The sequence below is a fragment of the Lasioglossum baleicum genome, chromosome 7 (assembly GCF_051020765.1).
Source record: "Lasioglossum baleicum chromosome 7, iyLasBale1, whole genome shotgun sequence".
In the NCBI taxonomy this organism is placed as follows: domain Eukaryota; kingdom Metazoa; phylum Arthropoda; class Insecta; order Hymenoptera; family Halictidae; genus Lasioglossum; species Lasioglossum baleicum.
This window is the reverse complement of record NC_134935.1, coordinates 17,628,070-17,648,243: the sequence shown is the minus strand read 5'-3', so window position 1 is coordinate 17,648,243 and position 20,174 is coordinate 17,628,070. Positions and strand designations below refer to the sequence as shown.

The 20,174-nt window shown below is 41.9% G+C and overlaps 4 protein-coding genes across 7 annotated transcripts in view; 2 read left to right on the top strand and 2 right to left on the bottom strand.

The window, feature by feature from the left end:
- The window catches only part of LOC143210522 (uncharacterized), a 35,692-nt gene extending 26,975 nt beyond the window's left edge, over window positions 1–8,717 (top strand). For all 3 annotated transcript variants that reach the window (XM_076427435.1, XM_076427434.1, XM_076427433.1), the window contains exons 5-15: window positions 3,412–3,537; window positions 4,162–4,401; window positions 4,946–5,074; window positions 5,155–5,284; window positions 5,374–5,496; window positions 5,588–5,677; window positions 6,071–6,194; window positions 7,422–7,640; window positions 7,723–7,814; window positions 7,955–8,124; window positions 8,576–8,717. In XM_076427435.1, coding sequence (XP_076283550.1) covers window positions 3,412–3,537; window positions 4,162–4,401; window positions 4,946–5,074; window positions 5,155–5,284; window positions 5,374–5,496; window positions 5,588–5,677; window positions 6,071–6,194; window positions 7,422–7,640; window positions 7,723–7,814; window positions 7,955–8,095 — 1,414 coding nt within the window. In that variant the 3' untranslated portion in view covers window positions 8,096–8,124; window positions 8,576–8,717. The remainder of the gene's footprint in view (window positions 1–3,411; window positions 3,538–4,161; window positions 4,402–4,945; window positions 5,075–5,154; window positions 5,285–5,373; window positions 5,497–5,587; window positions 5,678–6,070; window positions 6,195–7,421; window positions 7,641–7,722; window positions 7,815–7,954; window positions 8,125–8,575) is intronic.
- Window positions 8,718–8,898: 181 nt separating this feature from the next.
- Window positions 8,899–14,898, top strand: LOC143210523 (uncharacterized). The gene has a single exon (XM_076427436.1). The coding sequence runs from the start codon at window positions 8,904–8,906 to the stop codon at window positions 10,665–10,667; it is 1,764 nt and encodes a 587-aa protein (XP_076283551.1). The 5' UTR covers window positions 8,899–8,903; the 3' UTR covers window positions 10,668–14,898.
- Window positions 12,783–17,369, bottom strand: LOC143210518 (tRNA endonuclease ANKZF1). Its single transcript, XM_076427420.1, has 13 exons — window positions 17,153–17,369; window positions 16,885–17,042; window positions 16,183–16,389; window positions 15,794–16,110; window positions 15,521–15,635; window positions 15,259–15,404; window positions 14,963–15,188; window positions 14,544–14,813; window positions 14,253–14,459; window positions 13,885–14,161; window positions 13,677–13,818; window positions 13,426–13,599; window positions 12,783–13,361 (listed from the first exon to the last, which is right to left on the bottom strand). Exons 2-13 carry the CDS (start codon window positions 16,982–16,984, stop codon window positions 13,185–13,187), a joined length of 2,358 nt encoding a protein of 785 aa, XP_076283535.1. The 5' UTR covers window positions 16,985–17,042; window positions 17,153–17,369; the 3' UTR covers window positions 12,783–13,184.
- Window positions 17,370–17,777: 408 nt separating this feature from the next.
- LOC143210531 (uncharacterized) lies at window positions 17,778–19,869 on the bottom strand. Of its 2 annotated transcripts, XM_076427451.1 has the most exons (4): window positions 19,532–19,865; window positions 18,993–19,126; window positions 18,793–18,923; window positions 17,778–18,692 (listed from the first exon to the last, which is right to left on the bottom strand). In XM_076427451.1, exons 1-4 carry the CDS (start codon window positions 19,707–19,709, stop codon window positions 18,605–18,607), a joined length of 531 nt encoding a protein of 176 aa, XP_076283566.1. In that variant the 5' UTR covers window positions 19,710–19,865; the 3' UTR covers window positions 17,778–18,604. The 2 variants fall into 2 exon arrangements, with proteins under 2 accessions (XP_076283566.1, XP_076283565.1); XM_076427450.1 differs by having other exon boundaries at window positions 18,793–19,126; window positions 19,532–19,869.
- Window positions 19,870–20,174: the final 305 nt, after the last annotated feature.

The following is a 20,174-nucleotide window of genomic DNA, read 5'->3' as shown; positions in this document are numbered from 1 at the left end:
AATGCGAGTCAGTCAATTCGACGATATCGCCACGGCTGATTAACGAGGAGAGCTCCGAAAGACGCAGCAGAAAGAACACGTACTGTGTTCGAGCAGCGAGACACGCTTTTATAATAGCGACGCCGGTGTCGTATTCGTCTTGGCGTGTATCGATCGATTATAAAAATATGTAACCCGTGCCCGGTTTTTCCCGAGACCGACCACGTTGGTGTCGTCACACGAAAAACCTGGAAAATCCGTCAAAAACACCGAGGAAAAATCAAGATCATCTGTACACGGAGCAAATGAGACTCGAATTGTCTTGATACGATGTACTGAAAAATTCCCAGATCTTCGATATTAAAAAGATTATTAGTGTCGCGAAGATTGCGCAAAAACCACGCCGCAAAAAAACAAAACGTCAACGAAGACTATCTCGAGAAGTTGGAAGCTCGCGGGGGATGACAACGGCAGTTGTCAAGAGTTTCTCGAACAGCTGAGAATGATTGAACGCCTCCTGGGTTAGTTAATATTTTCTCAGCGCTGTAAGGAGGCTCGACACTGCGCGGCGCGTGATGGTTGTTCATCCATTGCTCGCTCGCGGGGAACTATCGATGGTGTTCTAGTAACAAAACCACCACGTAACGCACATATATAATAGTTAAACATGTGACATAAACCATCGCATGCACACTCACACTCGCACTCATTGTCAGTCATCCACACGGTGGTATAAACATTCTTACAGCGCGGAGAAGACGGTCGACTCATTCGGTTCCCTTTAATATTAACAAAAGCGCATTTTCCCCTCGTCCGGTAATGTTGAATAATTTTTAGAACATGGACTCCCCCCTCTCTCTCACACTCTCTTTACTCGATCGAATATAATACTTGTTGCCGGGGGTAGAGTGCCCGATAAATCGATACTCGTCGACGATGATGATGGGGCGCGTTGCTGCAGACAATTCCCGAGATCGGTTCTTCATTCCCGACAGCCCCCGGGAAACTCTGCTCATGAATCACCGTGTCGGGACGCAATAATTAAGACTTCGAGAGGGACCGTAAAGTTTGAGGCGTCGATCGGACTCACCCTCTGAAAGCATGAAGGAACTGACGAAGTGCCAACGGGCCGTGCGAAAAATTGAGAAACTTTCACAAGTTTTTGACAGGGGCTGCTTTTGCGATGAATTAGACTATAAGTGTTCTCATGCGTTTCGAATGTGTGTACATGCTATAAATGCGTAAAGATCCGCAGTCGGATCAGTTCGGGAAGAGATTCAGAAATTCCGTACGCAACCAGGGAACAAAAATCGCTGAGCCACGTGCTTCCAACCACTTTCTCTCGAGGTTGATAGTTCAGAAAATTCTCCGTCGATCGACTAAAGCGACATGTCCAGTTTCTACGGCTATTATACATATATATATATGTATAACGGAACGCGTTTCTGTCAGCAGGAACACCGGTAACAAGCCGCTAACAATCCTCTTGAAAGACGCCATCGATGTATATTGCCTCGGTGTGTAATATTACATTCACATAAAGATCACAACTCCTTACAATTTGATGTGCAATTCTTGTTTTCACCATTTTATCGCACTTCGAATGAAAGCTGGGCCATTTAATAGCCCTCCTGACAATTTAATCAATTTTAATCGGATCAACGAAGCTTGGAACATTTTTTAAATGGATCAAATCACTGAGCTTGCAGATCGAAGCCTTCCCTCTACAATGACACCTTAAAAATCGATGTGCAATTTTTGGTTACCATTTTATCGCATTTCGAGTGTAGCTGTGTCAAATAATGGTCCTTTCCTCCACTGACAAACTGTGTAACTTGGCTCTGTGAGTTACTATGGTGTGTTGGAGACATTTAGGAAACGCAGCAACAAGAGACAGTCATACGAACCCTCGTTGTTGCTTCATTGTGGACATATTATCTTTGATACGAAACAAACACGAGGCGAACTTGAGATCCGATGCACTGTTAAATCGATCGATCGGACATCGAGGCAACAGAATTAATTAGCCCGTATACATGTACGTGCTATGCGATTATTTTCAGCAATCTAACAAGTTAGTATCGCCATCCATTATCCATCCGTTATCGTCAAGGGGTGGGAAGTTGTTGATTGGTTGCGATCGTGGGTGGTCAATGTATCGCGTTTCTTCGCGTCAACCACTCTACTTATGGCAGAGTACTCTGGAGAGTGGCTTTTTTCGGATAAGACTATTTCAGTCTTGGATCCTTTGAAGTGCTGAAATTCGAACGTGACACTCAAACGTGTCCTGAAGAATTGTGTAGAAAGAGTATGCAGAAACATTATTTGGAACCATTATTTAGAAAGATGAAGGTGAATTGTTCTCGATCGAAAATTAAATATATAATAAATTTTATGATTTCGGCGCAGGGTTACAACAAATATTGTAACACAGCCGTGTAAATTCAAATTATATGTATTACACATATATTATTTTTCAGACGCAAAAAATGTCTCTTTGAGAATGATCCACATAAGGATCGAAACGTCGAGAAGCATGTTTAATTAATTTTCACATTTGCTGGTTTTCTATAAATGATCGAACCCTGCGCCGAAATCATAAAATTTATTATATATTTAGAAAGATTGTTCGGAAAGAATAGTTAGAAAGGTTATTCGCATTTTACTCCTCGCGAATCCTCGCGAATCCTTGCGAGTCCTCTCGATCAAAGGCGCGTGGCACGCGCGCCGCTTTCCAGCGGAACGCCCTCGAAAAAAGAATCTGCACTGTTTTTTTCTCTCCGTCTTTTGCTGCGGCCTTCTCTGTCGGACCACCTTTACGAGCAATGGACGCGGTCGTCACACATGAGCGCGTGACCGACCATTTGGAGCAGCGGACAATATTTTTAGACCCCTCCTGCCGACACCCCCTGCCGTCCCTTCGCAGCCATCTCGTCTCTTCTCGGCTAAAAGGCGGCTCGACACAACGATTAGCTAACTAAACTTCCTGGCTTCGTCTGCGGCCACCATGCTCCTCCTCCTGGATCACCGGAGAATTCGAAATCATCCCCGCAACATCCTCCTGCTGCCCTTTCATTCACTCATTGTCCGCAACAGTCCGGCGATTATGCGAGTTGCGCTTATCACAATGACGCACAAAATCAGACTAATTTAGTCACTCCCAAAAATCTTACAAAATCAAACTAATTGAAAAATTCTAATGATAAAATTCTGAAAAAAATCTGACGAATAGCAACGACGGAAATACACATTGCAGAATTTTTTTCATTTCTACATTCGAAATCCTAGTTGTAAAAGTTGTGCAAGCAGCACTTGAGCACACACTCGCCCTACTGGTGTCGATCACACAAATAAATTTCGACGTATCGACAGCAAGCTGTCGCTGTACGTACACCTATACTGCGAGTAAAGAGTTTCTTTCGTGTTTCCTAGAATGAAGATAAGTTCGGAGGAGAGCAGTATCACTGAAGTGATGATGTGGTACACGCGCGTGAACGCGGCGATGCTGGATCACCTGACTAATCAGATCAAGGAAACGGATAACAGCGGAGTTTGGAGGTAAAAGGAACAGATTACAAACTAAACTTGCCAATTTTAGGCGAATTTAACGGAACAATTTTTAAATATTCGTAAACTCTTGAAGAATTAATCAATCTTAATCAAATCTTAATAAAAAAATAGTAAAAAGTTTAAATTGTTGTAACTTTGCAAAAAGAAATACAGCAATCTCCTTCTAGGCTCATTTTAAAGAGTAAACATCCTATTTTTTGATCCCACAAATTGCGTTTTTCCTGTGACTCGAATCACAGTGGACTTGAAGACTGAAGCCTCCCCTTCACAACAATACCAGTGCATCATATCTGATACAGTTAACAAATCTGGTATATGTATAGTAAAATAAGAATGTATTTTCTTAATGTTGTTTTAATTTTTTAAACTATTTTTCCCTTAACTAAAACGCAAAAACTACTTTCAATTTTCGCATCCCAATCGAACAAATCATGCAGCGAAGGGTTCAACAAATTTTTTCCCTCGCCATTCTGCTACACTTTGAGCGAAAAGTGTGCCACCCGGCGATTCTCGACACGTCTGTTTTCATAGTGACCGGCAAACGTTGGCACGCGACGAACTGTAAACAGCAAGGTGTAGAAAAGCCGTACAATGCGGGTCCCTCGGTTCCAGGTATCTGATAGCGTTTAAAAATTTGCTGAGGAGCATCGAGAGCCTGGGTATTGCTTCCGTGTACGGAATCAATTACTTCGGTCGTGGTATCCTTCTGGAGGAGAATTACGTCAGCTACGTACGCCACGAAGCTCTCGGGCGTGATCTTCTCACCGGGTCCCTCACATACGTGCCGTCGCTCAAACATTTTTACGCGGAGCTCACCAACACCATGCCGGACTACGACAGGATTAAATCCAGGTACGCAGCGAACAGTTGAGGAAACTTGCCTAATTAGGGGAGGTATTTTTTCATTGATTCTCGTAGATTCTACACGAATAGAGAAGAATGAAGGATAGAAAAACCAATTTACAAATTTCTCATATACATATGTATTCAGTAGTTCAAAATCAATTATAATCACCTATTAAAAATCTTTATTTCCTGCCGATCTCTACAGAATAAAATAAAACGGGAATCCTTAATGTGTTTCACTGAATATTTCGTTTTTTACAATTACGTTTATCGTTTTTCGCTAATGAGCGCTGGAAGATCGACAGCAGCGGCTTGTCACTGCCAGTAGCAAACAGTTGAGTCAGGCTAAGGACGGGAACATAGTGGAGCGGTGAGTTGAGCGTAGCGTAGAGGAGAGCGGTGCGGTGATTTTTGTTTTTATGTGCATCGCTGTTCTCTCGTCATCGCTCCACTATGTATACAGTCACAATTAATTACAATGTTCACCCCGTCGCTATCATCGATCTTCACCGCTCCACTATACCTGTACCCTAACTGTCGCCTGTCGTAGGAGAGGCGAGATCCTGAAGAATTTGAAAAGAGAACCAAGCGTAGACGACGCTATCGCCTATTTCGACTCGATGGCGACTTACGTGGACGAGCTGCGGAAGCTTCAACGAGAGTTACGTCACATGATAAGGTGAGCAAAATTGCAGAATCTCTCTCGTTGACTATAATGGGGTTGCCACCGAGATGACCGTTTCACCCATCCTCCGACAGGGATTACGTGAACTCGAACCTGCAAGACGCGAGTAACAAAGTAGTAACCGGCATTGCCATAGTCGGCCTGGTGCTGTTGATCTCTCCTATCATTATCGTACTCGTGCGTAACGCTGTCGAGACCATACAAGTGAGTAGAAAACCCTGTTTCTGTAAGAAGGCTGCGTCATTGTTAAGATCTTCACGGATCAGGTGCATTGAATGTTGATCTTTTCACAGATGTACGCGGCAAATTTGACGGAAAAGGCACGAGAACTGAAAGAGGAGAAAGAGAAGAGCGACACATTACTCTTTCAGATGCTGCCTCCCAGCGTCGCTCAACAGCTGAAGCAAACGCAACAGGTACTTACGTACATACCCCGACAAAACGTTCCTTAAACGCTCGCCGCCTATTCCACGATCTGTAAATATTTGTTTTCCCGTCTAACGAAAGGTGCCAGCTGAGTACTACGAGGCAGTGACCGTCTACTTCAGCGACATCGTCGGATTCACTGAGATCGCTGCCGAGAACACACCTCTTGAGGTATGTTTCCGAGTATTTAACACTTTACCTACCGGAAGCCTATTATGTAATAGGATTTTTAACAATTGTGCTGTACCAAAAGAAGGCATAGAAATTTTCTTTTACATTGCAATCCTAAATGAAATTATTAAATGACGTTATCGAGGGTGACTTGTTAGATCACAATGAAAATTGCTGTTGCTATTGAAGGTTCCATTAAAAAGTGTTTCGCCATGCAGCATAGATTTTTCAAAATTATGCGATAATCACCAGTCGGTAATGTGTTAAGTTCCGAGCAATTACATTTCTTTATACCGTTATCGTAGAAATCATAAGATGCCAGAGAACACAAGAAATTGATCATTTCTAAACAGGAAAATGAAATTCTGTTTCGATGGTACTTGTTGTTTTCAGGTTGTTACATTCCTGAACTCGATCTACAAGCTGTTTGATGCTCGCATCGAGTGCTACGACGTGTACAAAGTTGAAACCATCGGCGACTCGTACATGGTTGCTTCCGGTTTGCCAGTTCGAAATGGTAAGACAAAAATCTCAATATATATTCTAAAAAGCATGTTTACCGTAGAGTTTGTGCTCCGTAAGTATTACCCATATATGTGTTTTTACAATATCGATAATCGTGAATTTAGAAATCTGTAACCCGCCATCTTGTCGGGTGCCGTAGTCCCATTATTGTTAAACTTGATCACAATCAATCATAATTTAAATTTATCATCAGAAATTTAGAAGTTAATTAATGTATTTGAATAGTCGTGTTGAAATGGACTCCGAAAATGTCGTTTGAGGATTAATTAATTAGTTTAACAAATTAAAACGGAAGCAATTGGTTCTTACCGCTCGTGCCATAAGAAACAATGTAAGTTTCGGCAAGGATCATTTGCTCCGTAAAATCTGAAAATAGTGCCATATTACACGTAGTAGCAAAACGTTCAAACTGTTAGCCAAATTTCATAACCCATTAGTTAAAAATCTTCCGCTAGATGGAGTCGGTATTACATTCTGAGATTTTACCGTGAGCGACACCACCGACGAGATCGAGACTGGCCACAGGTGGGCGCGGGGATAACGTGGATCTTACAGTGATCTGAAATAATGTCCGAGGAAGCCCACGGACAATTATGTATACACCTCGTAGAGGCAATTTTGTCTTGGAAAGAAATCTTAGATGAAGTTGAAAAATCGAAAAGAGCACAATCTGCAAGTTACGCTCGCTAACCTAAGTCTACTGACCGCCTTTTTGGGTGCTCCCCATGTGTAGGGGTGACCATAGGCCGTTTGTATTGCTCTTCGGCACTGGGACTTTACGATGCGGTCTCTTGAATCTGGGAGGTTAAATTGAATGAATAATATAATAGTCTGATGAATAAGTCTTCTAATTATGCTTATTACTATGTGCCACATGTTGGCTGCAGACCGGTCTACTAAAGAAATGGCAACGGCTCGATAATAAATCAATAATGATACACTAAAAAAGAAATGAAAATGAAAAACTTCCAGATGCCGCCAGATGGTCGACCGTATCATAAAGTAATTCCTAGGGTGTAGACTCGTTTTTCCAGGATTGCAAGAGTGCGGAATGCGCGTTCTCATGTCTCCAATAGTCTCCATAACACAAACACAGGGTTTTTTCGTTTACGAGGCGTAATTTGCATTATTTGGCAGCGTAATTTGCATTATTCGGAAGCATACTTCCGAATAACTACTATACATCTACATACCTCCTTAATCGCACCCCTTTTTGCAGGTGACAAACACGTTACCGAGATAGCAACAATGGCACTGGACCTTTTGGCAGCGTCCTCGGTGTTTCAAGTACCAAAGAGGCCGGGTGAACGACTTCAAATACGAAGCGGAGCGCACACGGGACCAGTCGTTGCTGGAATAGTCGGCAGCAAGATGCCTCGTTACTGCCTATTCGGAGACACGGTGAACACAGCCAGTCGTATGGAATCCACTGGAGAAGGTAACAATGTCGCTTCAACATTCTATCATACTTAGTGTCCATTAGAAGGACGATTTTTGCTATTGAACTTTACCGGTCGTAGCCCTACGAATACACATTAGTCTGGAGATGAAGAAAGCTTTGGACGCCGTGGGAGGATTCAAGATAGAGCGTCGCGGTTTGGTAGACGTGAAGGTACAAAATTGACTGTTCCTGTTCGCATTAACCATTTCCACTCGAGAGTTATTTTAACTCCAAAACCAAACATTTCTTCCAACGTAGAATATTTCCATTCTATGCTTTAGATCAGGGAATATTAACTGGTGCTCTTTTAGGGTAAAGGGTTGATGGACACGTACTGGCTGGAGTGCAAGGACGGCGGGATCGCTAGGGCAGCAGAGCTGGACCTGCCGTCGTTCTTCGAGGACGTTCGACCGATTTTTATACGGCGTTTACGGGAAGGGGCCACCGTCTGATGCGAGCCTTACTGCCGCCGGGACCTTTGGTACGTTAGCGACAGCTAATTGTCACTAATCAACCCTATAAGGCTTCGCACAGACTAGAACATTTCGACGAACGGCGATCGGAACGGATTTGTGCTATTTCCAGATTTTCTTGCGAACAACTATGGGAGCTGCATCGGCGCGGCGTATACTACACAAAGAAATACAGAAAATGTTGGCAGTTTATTGAGTGAATGAAACTTTCGAAGAGAAATGTTCTGGTCTGTACGAAGCATTAAAAACATCAGAATCGAGATTAAATGACTTGAACTTTTGGAGATGTTGCAACATGATGAATTTTCCGATGTTCCGATCGCCGTTCGTCGAAATGCGCGGTTCGCGGCGCTGTTCGTCGAAATGTTCTAGTCTGTACAAGGCCTAAGAGTATCTTAGGCGATTGCTCAGCACTTACCCTCGGCTTGCATCAGTTCTAACGTTGGGAAAACTTTCTAGGTACCTGAATCGGCCGCCTACGCCCTACATCCGCCTCTCGCAACCGAACCTGATCGACACACTGAAGAAGCCGAGCCAGGGTCGTAAGAACCGTCTCTCTCACCCGAACTTGCACATCACACCGGTGAAGCCGCCACCTCAATCACAATCTAGCATCGAGTCCCAGGACACGGCGACCTTCGAGGGCACCTATTCGACGACGCCCTGCCCCCCTAGCTACTCTCCTGCCAGTCAGCGTAGCCGTTACTCGCAACCGAACCTGCCGACGCTGTTGATCTCGTACGACAGAAGGTCCGGCGGCAGTGGTTCGCCGGACCGTCGGATCCGCATGTCCCAGCCGACGTTGAACTCGAGCTTCAGCGGCATCAACTTCGTCGGAATGAACCGCGGCGCCAGACTGTCCTACACCAGCCTGCGAGCTGCATCTGGAGACAACAGCATCAACGAGGGCGAGAGATTATCAGCGAAGAGCGTGCCTGGTTTCGGGGGTAGCTCTCGAGGCAGCTTAACATTGGACCACGGATCTTCTAGGCTGTCGCAGCCGGATGTCCGCAGATTCATGCTGAGACACGAGGCTGCCACTGGGAAACGCGAACGACTCTCCCAGCCGACGTTGGTCACTGGCGACTATCACCCTGGCCGCGGCCAGCAGAGGCTCTCGCACCCTTGCCTGAGCACAGGAACGAGGGACATGAATCTACCCGCTATGGTGTGCCACTCTCCGTCCCCGCCGCCCAACAAGCACAAGAGATTCTCTCTATCCGTGCACACCAGCCCAAGGGACCGGTTATCGCAGCTAGACTTCGGCGCCAAGTACAGGAACCTGAAGGAGTCGTCCGCTAGCAAATTCAACCGGGATAGATTCTCGATCCCGGAGCTACAGACGCAGAACGATCTCAGGCTGATCGCGGGCACGCCGAAACAACGGTTCAGCCTGGACAGCCAGTTGAGGAACCAGGAGGTGATCAGATCCAAGCTGCTACCCATCGCTAGCTCGCCGATCAGCGAACACCAGCACCCGAAGATAGAAGAGCACGCGACCCTAGGCAGGATTAAGAGCCCCACCAGAGAGGGATTGGAAAGCGTGTTGCTGGCGAGTGCCACGCCGATTTTGCCGGCCTCCGAGAGACAGCATCTGTCGACGGAGTTGTTGTTGAGCAAGAAGAATAAATTCGCCAGCGTGCAGCAGAAGAACAACAAGTTCTCGGTGCCACCGATCCCTAATCGCGAGAGGATGTCGGTGCCCGAGATCAGGAATTCGAGTCTACGACGGCTACTGGACCCGCCTGCTGCCAGGCAACGGCACAGCATCACGGGTAGCCTTAGACAGAGCATCGTCTTCTTGTCGAACAAACCGCTCGATTTTGGACGCAAGTCGCCGAAGCTACTATTCGAGGAAGCTCTCGAGCCGTGCAAGAGGGACGAGAAAGAGGAGAACAGGAAGAACGAAATGGCGAACGTGGACACGGTCGTGGACATCGTCGACGAGCCGAAACATGTGCAGAAACACTATGCGTACACTTACGAGAGCGCCGACGAGTGCTCCACGTTGCTCGGGAAGATCAGTATGTCCGCGATACCGAAGAAGAAGTACCTGGAGAGTAATTTTGACGAGAACGATCAGGTGATCACGACCGTGATCGAGACGGACGTGCCGATGATCGCGGCCAGCCCGAAGTACGCGAAGAAGCCGATGTATTCGAGCGATACGCCGAAGTGGATCAGGAAATACTTGGAGAACGAGAGTCCCAAAGGTGCGAGAAAGGCGACGATTAATAAGGAGAAGGGGAATAGGAAGAACAGTCGAAGGAAAAGCTCGCTGGAGTCCATCATCGACGAGAAGGTGGAGAAGACCCGCTCGAAGTCGGTCTGCGGTGACAGGAGCACTCCCATGGTGAGGAACACGGTCGTGCAGGCCGATCCGAAGAACATGAAGAACACGTACGTGAGGATCCTGCCGTCGGACAACGCTGTCAGGGAGAACAGGTACGAGGTCAAGGTCGAGAACAACAATTGGAACGACGGGGACGTTCGCGGATTGTACGACGAGGAGTGCGACGACAGCGAGTCCGACGACTCCACGTCGATTTAAGATCGAACGCGTGATCGACGAGACCAAACTGTCCAATGCGGATCGAAAACGTATTACAGATCATTCGGGGAAAATGAATTTGTGAGATTCCGGAAAGACACCTCCGAACCAACAAACACGCGAATTGGTGCAACGACCGATCGACCAAAACACAGAGGAAATTCTATTCATGTTCTGTACTTAAACGGCCGCTCGAACGTCACGGATTTTCGCGGACAAATTGATGTTCTAGCTATACTTCCGGAAACCGGTGACACTCGATTGTGTTGAAATTTTGCGGACCGGTTTGTATTGGGCAAATAGAGCGCAGGCTCTACAACGCCATCTTTATGCAATATATATAAAGAGAAGAATAAACCAGTAACCAGTTAATTTTGTATTGAAAAAATGTGGACGAGAAGGATTTTTGTCGGTTAGTTATTTGCAGAATTTCAGCTGAATCGAATTTGACTGGTTCCCGGAAGTCTCGCCGATTTTCTCATTCTAAACGATAGCCACAGGAACACGGACCACACGTAAATAGAACACAGTTCGATTAGCCTAAAGCGCACACCTCGACAGCGATAGAACGAAGATTGACGAAAGCCCAAATCGAATTATTTTCTCATATTGTTGTATATATGCCGTGAAGTGTAATCAACGTGGAGGGATTACGGGGACGGAGAAGAAATGTCGATATGTATACATATATAGAGTCGGTCGCGATAGTCTGCATTCATCTGTGATGGCATTCAAGCATTTGAAAGGAGCACCGAGCATTTTTGCGTATTTTATGAACTGTTCATCACGTAGAACACGAAAAAAATCACATTAAATTAGCTGGAGGCCTATGTTGGTTATCCTCTAAATTTACTTCAATGGTAACTTATCAACATCTCGATCGAAATTCTCTTTCTCGTACCATCTAACCAATTAATTGACGTCTATAAAATATACAAATTAAGCAAAATGCTCTTTTACTCCAAATGCTTAAAATTTGACCGGTCTATGCACACTTCTTTAACTGACTATACTACTCGATCTCACAAGGGAAGGCTGCTAAATGTTCGTCTCTAATTTTGAGGAGTAAGGCTCCTTTCCTTGTAAGTGTATCATGTCCATTCGAGTCGAGCCAAACAGCGTTGTTTTTATTGACGTAAAGATAAGATATATCGTGTAAATACTCGAATTATATCCGGTTGTACTCGCATCGTTAAGTATAACGCATCGGTCCATAAGCTTAAGAAAATCCCGGATACAGAAACTGCATTTGCTATAGTTTCATTTCAGATTCGTACTGGTACCGCCACGCAAACAAACACAAGCCAAAAATTAATGATATACCAATCGTTAATTCGCTATGATATCGCCAGTACGCGTGTAGACAAACTTTCTATTTCTCCTGTTCGATACTAGTCATCGATATTCTATGCAGCTACCGTTTAAAAACCATATCAACGATAACTGCACGAAGTCAGCACAGAAATTCGATATCAAAAGATAATTGTAAGCATTTGTGGAAAGAATCTCTTGAACAGACTAAGCAAATTAAAATTAACACCTTGAATATTTCTTAAATGATTAATTTAGGAGTCACACTTGAAAGTACATTTCGAATAAAAGTTACGCGATATAGAGTGGATCGTGTGACGCGACAACTCGTTTTTTACTGTCCTCCATTTTTATACAGTTATACATAAAAGTGACACTGACATTAATTTTTTTACGAAGTTCGCTGATTTATCGTTCGTAAAATATCGTAAACCAAAGGTCGCATAATCGATTGAATACTCAAAGTGGTAATTTTGATCATCCTGCGTACAAGAAAGAAAGAAAACTTTATGTTCCCTATGAAATTATACTCTCGAAGACTTGCTTCTCGCATGATTATTAATTATTGTATAATGATATACATAACTACATATACTTGAACGTTATGATATTACAAGAGCAGGGCACAGTCGTCGCGTCCTTGTAATATCTTGAACACGGCGGTATGAGTGTACTATTGTGGATTATGAGTGTGAATCTTAGTTACTGTTTAGCATTAGCGTACAAAAATGTTAGTCCTTTATGTATGTCATTTAATATACGGTCAAACAAAGTTATATATTAAAAATGTAATCGACACGAGAATTATATATATAAAGTGTATTTAATTTTTAAGAAGCAAGAGTTGTTTGTACACAGCTGGTCTCTTACGATTAATTTATCAGTTAACTAAAAAAAATCGAGAAAAAAGGGAAAAGAGAAATAGTACCCCGCGTATCAGTTTTCCTCAGCGGTAAAAAAAGAAGAGGAGTGACGATAAAGAAATCAACGATACTCGAGATACATTTTCTCTGTGTATTTTGTTTGTCTCACTGTTTGGCTGTTTGTTTGATTTTATTCGCACTGTTCTCTTACCCTATGCAAAATCATTTGTATGAGTCTAGCTACGTTACAATTACGATGCTATTCATAATTTGTACCCAATGGAAAGATCCGATTAACTGGCATAGTTTCGAGAGATTTGTTGTTGTTAAACACGACACAGCATCAAGTGTCGACTTTGTTGCGGAGACGGTGCTCCCGTAGACACGGCATAGAACAAAAACGATTGTAATTGTACTCGAAAGGCACCTGGCCAGCCATATTCACCGCACACTGAAAGCATCGTGACACCATTGTGGTGCAGCCTTGCTTCAGGATCCGTTGCTCCGCGGACAACGCTCTCTGTAATACAAATAAGCAGATGAAAGAATAACGCCAATCATCGATTCGCTTACGAAACACATACTTTTTCTCGATCGCTAAGACTGAGGAATCTCTGCTTCGTATCTTCCTCTTGCTTCTTAAGCTCAAACTCTTTCCTCTTCGCCCTTTCTTTCTCCCGTTTCACTTTTCTCTGTTGCCTCTTCCTCTCTAATTCTTCTTGCTCGATTTCATCGGTGAGTGGCCCGGGTATTTGAGACTGAGCAACCAAAAACGATATTAGTTGTTTAAACATCATTTTTATGAAACGATCTGTAGAAAGAACCAATTAAGTACCTTAGAATAATTGTATTTATCAGGATTGGTACCCATGAACCTCCTGAAAGTATTTCTGGTTTCCTTATCGTTCGCAGCTGCATATGGTGTCTGCAACTTCTTATTTTTGTTACACGGATCTGATCCGATTTCCAGTAGTTCCCTAAAATCACACCTCAATGGAACTATATTCCAAAAAAAAAGAAATATCACTATAAAATGAGGTTACCAGACTAATTTTAAATGTCCACCAGCAGCCGCCAAATGCAACATCGTATTGCCGTCCTCGTTCGAATCATTTACAAGCTTTGTTATATCCTCCATGCTGATGATAGCGATGTCTTCGGAGCATCCTTCTTCTTTAGTTGGCTCATCCGTTTCCATACTCTTCTCTATTTCCGTTAATAAACCACCGATAACCATAGACAGCAATTCGCTGTCACCCAGTTTACATGCTAACCAAAGTTTCATTTTTGCGCCCAGTAGGACTTCGTTCATGTTGTTATCTAAAAGGAATTCGTTTTAAAATTAGAATTAGTCTGGTTTAGTTTCATTATTTTAATCGGTAAGTCCGCGGGAAATGATTCGGCAGCGCACCATCTTTTTTCGATTTCTTTCTCTGGCGGCGAGACTTCTTATTCTTCATGTATCTTGGCACGGTGTCTTGGAACGCGAGTAGATTCTCACGGAAGTCTACCTCTAGTTCCTGTTCGATTAGCATAACGTCCGCTGGGATGGTAGCGTTGCCCAATTGGCCGTCTAACTCCGATTCGGAAGATGACTGCGCTAATCTGGTGACAATGTCTCGAAAGGGAAACATAGATGCTTTTATTCAATCGATCATTGATTATATAATTTTGATTCTTGAATTCTTTATGTAATTCTTACCTGGTAATGGTCTACACGGACTCTTTCGTGGTTTCGCTCTATCTATATGCGAACGCGAATTTCTGGGTTGCCTTTCCGGCGAAAGTTGTGCGGTAATCTTATTCTTATCGTTATCTTGAGGACTGCAAGGGTTAGTAGCGGTATTGGAATCGCACTCGATGTTTTCTGCACTTTCGGGTGCCTCGATGAGCACGTCGACCTTCGAAATCTTTTTCCTGAGAGGCTGGCGTGGAGAAATAGGAAAGGAATCCGTGAAATCAGCTGCAGAACCTAAACTCACATAAGAATCATCGAAACGCGATGTTGTTGGACAGTGTAATTAGTAGACTGCGGATTTTTATGCATTTATGGGTAACTCCGAATCTGGGAAATACATTTTGTATGAAAGTCCACAGTCTCGTAATTAGTCTACCGCGTACCATAAATCTCCATAGTGCTCAGTATATCATACACTCTCTTAACTTCGCTGAACGTTGCTCTGCGAGTAGGAAATGGCAATGGTCGTAGCCTCGAGTCGTTCTTATCTAGCGGCGGATTCTTTCCCCCGAATAAGACGGCGCGGTTGTAGGGTCCGACCGCTCTGTACAGGATCAGGGAGGAATTGGTAATGTGCGAGGACCATGTTTCAAGTATGTCTTGCACGTGCTGAAACACGAAAATATCTCCAAACATTCTTGTAAACCGATTAACGTTCAGGTCGACAAATAAAACGCACCTGAAGGAGCGATGCTTCGTTGTACCGACGCAGGCTAGCCCCGGCACTCTTTTGATGATTCGCCGTTGTCCGCGAGCTCTGGGCAAATCCTTGCTTTGCTCGCACAGTGTAGGAATGAAATGTTTTGTGGACGACAGGTTCTCCGTCTAAACAATCAGAGATCCATCGATACAGTCGCTGTGTGTATGTTCTTCTGCGCAATTTTTCTATGCGCTTTTATAATTATGCAGTTTGGTATTTCGCCATAGATTCGCGTTTGTACCTTGAAACACAGCTGCTGCGAAATGTCCTCCACCAATCATGATAACAGTCCATATTGTCTTTCTCCCACTGTCTAATGCTTGAGCTATCATCTCATTGTCTACCTCAGGAATTTCCTAAAATGTAATTGCATCTCTCCTGATCTGGTAAGTACAGACACGCCAAGTGATTCTAACAAAGTAGATTATATCACAATGTAAAATGATAGACAGGTATGTCTGTGCTTATAGGAAATCGTTCGCAAAACTATCCGAAGCAATGCAAACAAACGGACCTTTTTATGGTGTAGCAAACATCTGTATATACTAAATATATTCCCATCGTCGTTCTCAAAGAAGACTTTGGAATGACGACACGCCGTGGCTAGTAAAGCTTCGATCTTTTTCTCTTTTTTCGTATCGTCGCAACACTCCGTGTCCGAGCTATCGGAAATTGATTCTATACCGCCTGCTTTCTTCTCAACTTTCTTAGTCTTGCTAATACTGTTTTTACTCTCACAGTTCCCGTTAACGGAACTTCCTGCCTCGGAAATATAGGTGTCATCCTCGTTCTCCGTTTCTACATCACTTCCAGATAGACTTGAAACATCGCCTGTAATATTATTTTTCAATAAACATCTGCAGTCTACTTATTATCATGTATAGGAAGCGTAAAAGACGATACCTTCATCAGCTAGCAGACCAAATTTTTCTTCATTAATCGGTTTTAATCCATTTAAGCGTTGCTTTAAATTATATCTGTGCCAATCTAATTTATAATGATGTCTCTGTTGCGCTTTGTCTTCGAACAGAGTGTTGCAAAATGAACAGCTCAACGAATCTGACACGACTAGATCATCAAGTTGGCTCAACACTTTTTCGCTTTCTGAAACTAAAATAATAAATTCGTATAACGCTCGAAGAATCGTTCTCGATCAATATTGTCTCCTGTACTCCAAAGTATTGGGTTGGCAAATAAGTTCGTTCGGTTTTTTACAGTGGAATAAATTACAAAAACACAACGAACTTATTTGACAACCCAATAAATAGTTCTCTCCAGCAACAAACTCATTTTTACCATATATATTTTAAATTACATTTTCACGTATGAAGGATTATTCTCGATCAATATTGTCTTATATACCAAGATTTGGCAAAACAGGTGGCTTTAACCTTAAATTTGATGAATGGCCGTGATATTCAAATTCGGAGATAACCGGATCGATTCGAATGACGTAATTGCACAACGACAAAATGAAAGTTTTCATTGACAAATTCTTCACAATAAATATATATATAAACGCGTTACAGAGTAAGAGTGAACTGACGAACACAAATTAACGCTAAACAGTACGTGAGCGAAATAGATTATTCGGAGTATAATTACCGGATGACGATCGTGATTGCATGCATTGTGCAACTTTGATTCCCTTTGTGATTCTGTTAAAGTCTTCCTGATTGTATATCTTAAACATCTGATGATCCATCGTTCGCAACGTGTTCGAAGACGCTTGTATAGTTGAAGACGATGTTTCAATGATTACCCTGAAAAGAAAAGAACTCTGTTTATTGTCCGAGAAAAGTCAGCGAAACGCTGCAACAAATATGCGTCAATCGAATATGGGAAATTGACAACGACATATATCACATCTTACCAAAGAACAGAACAGTAGCACTACAATGAGCTATACTAACTTTTCTGCGTAAACGTAGCACGGTTCGTCGCGCGATTACGTACGTGTCAGGGACGACTTATAATTTTAATGCTCACGCTAAGTCGGAAAATCGAGAATTTGGAATCGGTAGTTTTGATAAATGAAAATAAATGCTGTTTTAATCCATTCCAGGCATTTTATTTCGTTAAACAATGCATTCGTCTTTTTTAAACGCGTCGATATGTTAATTGAAATTGCCACATTCGAAAGCTACCCTTTGACACATTTTCCTTCAGCCCTGTTGGAAAATTACATCATTCGATGTATTGCCCTTTGCGCAAACATTCGATTGGCGGTTTATTTAAACGGAGAAAACTAACAAGAATCTTTAAACCTTTTATTTCGTAATTATTGATATTGTAGAGATACTTTTGTGAGACATAAGGAATACGAAAACTGTAGAGAAACGTGGCCTTGCTATTTTTAAGAAAGAGTTGGCGACGATGGTCTCTTTTAAAAAATAAAAATAAAATTCTTAAATCAATCATTTATTTCAAGTAACATTTCTCTTTCGGGGTTTTTAATGTCTTGACAAGTTTCCTCACTACATAAATGCAATACAAAATCAAGAATACATCGTTTATTCATCTTCAATTTATTAACGTCTTAGTTAGAACGATAATTCGTTTCATTCGAATAAATAACGATAACAAGTGTTTACAAAATCTTCTAGTACGTTGACGTTGGCATTACAATCTCGTTGATTTGTTTATAAAAATATTGTATCTCTTGTTTATAATCACTAGAGAGGTTCAAGTACACATTATATAGTAACTTAACACCAGAAGGTATCATGTATAATACTATTACGTTTAGCTGCCCGGAGCTCATTTGAATATTTCAATAAATAAAGAATTTAAAGACATTTAGTCAGTCTTACGTTAGATAATGCAAAAAAAGGATTCATCGAACATAGAATATCAATTTTGTACATTACACAATTCTACATGTATAATATAATATTGCATGTTATAATCATCCACATTATGCTTCCGATCAATTACACTTTCCTTTTTATTTAATACTTTCTCTTGCTAAGTATCTTGTTATTCCTATACTAAAGAACATGTGTCTAAGTAAAGAATCATATTCTTGCTCGAACATATCATTTGACCGCACACAAATAAAGTATTAACTAAACATTTCACATTGTTAAACGAAAAATGCTTATATACCTTGCACAATATAAATAACCTACTTAATACCGCATGCTAACCGTTAAATAATTTACAATATAATAATAGCCAAGAATAAGACGAATAGTACTCAATCAACAGAAATAATATCCAAACGCAATGTTAATTAACAGGAATAATAAATAAATATAAACACTGTCGAATGATGTACAATAAGTACAAATTATAGACACAGAAGTATGTTGTACTAATGCCGTTACAGGCACATGTAGACGAAAATTAGTATCCCATTTAATACTCCGATCAAATAGTTTATTTGCACGTTAGAAGTTTTCCCTGTAAATCTGAAACAGAAGAAAATGCGTTAAAAGACTATGAACAATCTGTACAAGTTTTATCGAGCATTTTAATGACATATAGTTAAGGGTATTATTATTAGCTTACCTGTACTTAGAAGGACTAAAGGGGGAAGGTGGGTCGATTCCAGGAATGCTGCTATCTTTGTAAATGATAAACCAAGTAAAACCCATCATTATGAGACCACTTACTGCTGCTTTTATTAACCATCCATATGTCTTAAAAAATGACATTGTTACATTTACAACATCATCGTATTGACCCATGTTCACAAATTGTTCACTCACAGCTGTTAAATGTTTCGTACTGAACACTGATACATCCGGCATGCGTGACACATCAAATATATTGGAGATGTTCAAGGACACAGATGTCAACGGTACTAAGGACTTGGAATTACTTTGCGGCTGCAAAATAGTCCCTAAAGAGATCATATTAAAATATCAGAACTGCTTATCGCTTTTTCAATATGTAATACTGCACGAAGCCAATTTATATTTGCGAGTACATTGCAACAATGCCGGTAAGCTAACTTCTACCATAAAGCAAGAAAAATCACTTAAAAATATCACAAACCACAAATGAAAAGTATCTTTTGCAAATTGAATCACGACATTATAGAACATTTTGTGCGCAAGTTAAAAGCCTGTCAATACGAAGATATTGATAAGTAAAAGCCATATTGTACGAGTGTTACTGAACTTAGATAAATGTTATGCAAGGAGAGTAAACAAACATGCAACGTGTACGAACGCACACGGACTTCACATGACAGGTTTGTTAATCGGAACAGAACGGTGTTACGTAGTATCAGGATTTCATTTACCGTAATTGATATACAATTTTCCTAGGAAGATGCTCAGTGACATTACGAAAAGAAGCAGAATAAACGACCACTCGTTTATTTGCAGTTTGTCCCGTAACCTCACTGGAGCGGCGCAAGTTTTCTCCGTTACAGTGACATTTGCGCCATTCAAATGAAGATCCGATTTCGTCTCGGCCATCCTTGCTGTTTCCAGTTACAGAAAATACATGTACGATTCTACCGGCTGCACGATAGACTGAATGACAAACGATACAAATCGCCAAAAATAACAGTGAATAATAACATTACATACATGTATATATAGAACATATGTGTTGTATAATACAGACTTGTAAATACAACAACATAGCATCTACGCATGCGCATTCAGCCGATTGAGCACGCCTTGAAACACTTCCCCCTCCACAGTACTGTATCATTACTTTTTTCATGTTTTCTTTAAAATACCAAAAACTGCAACTGTTTCTACAGTTGCGATATATCTCTACACTCTAATCGTTAGTGCAACAAAGCTGAGATAACCTAGCGTGTATTGTACATTCCTCGTCCAACACGTAAGTAAGTATAGTAAGTAGTAAATAGGTATTTGGTAGTGCATGTGCATTTTGAATTGATGAGCTCAGCGATGTGCAGAATCGGATGC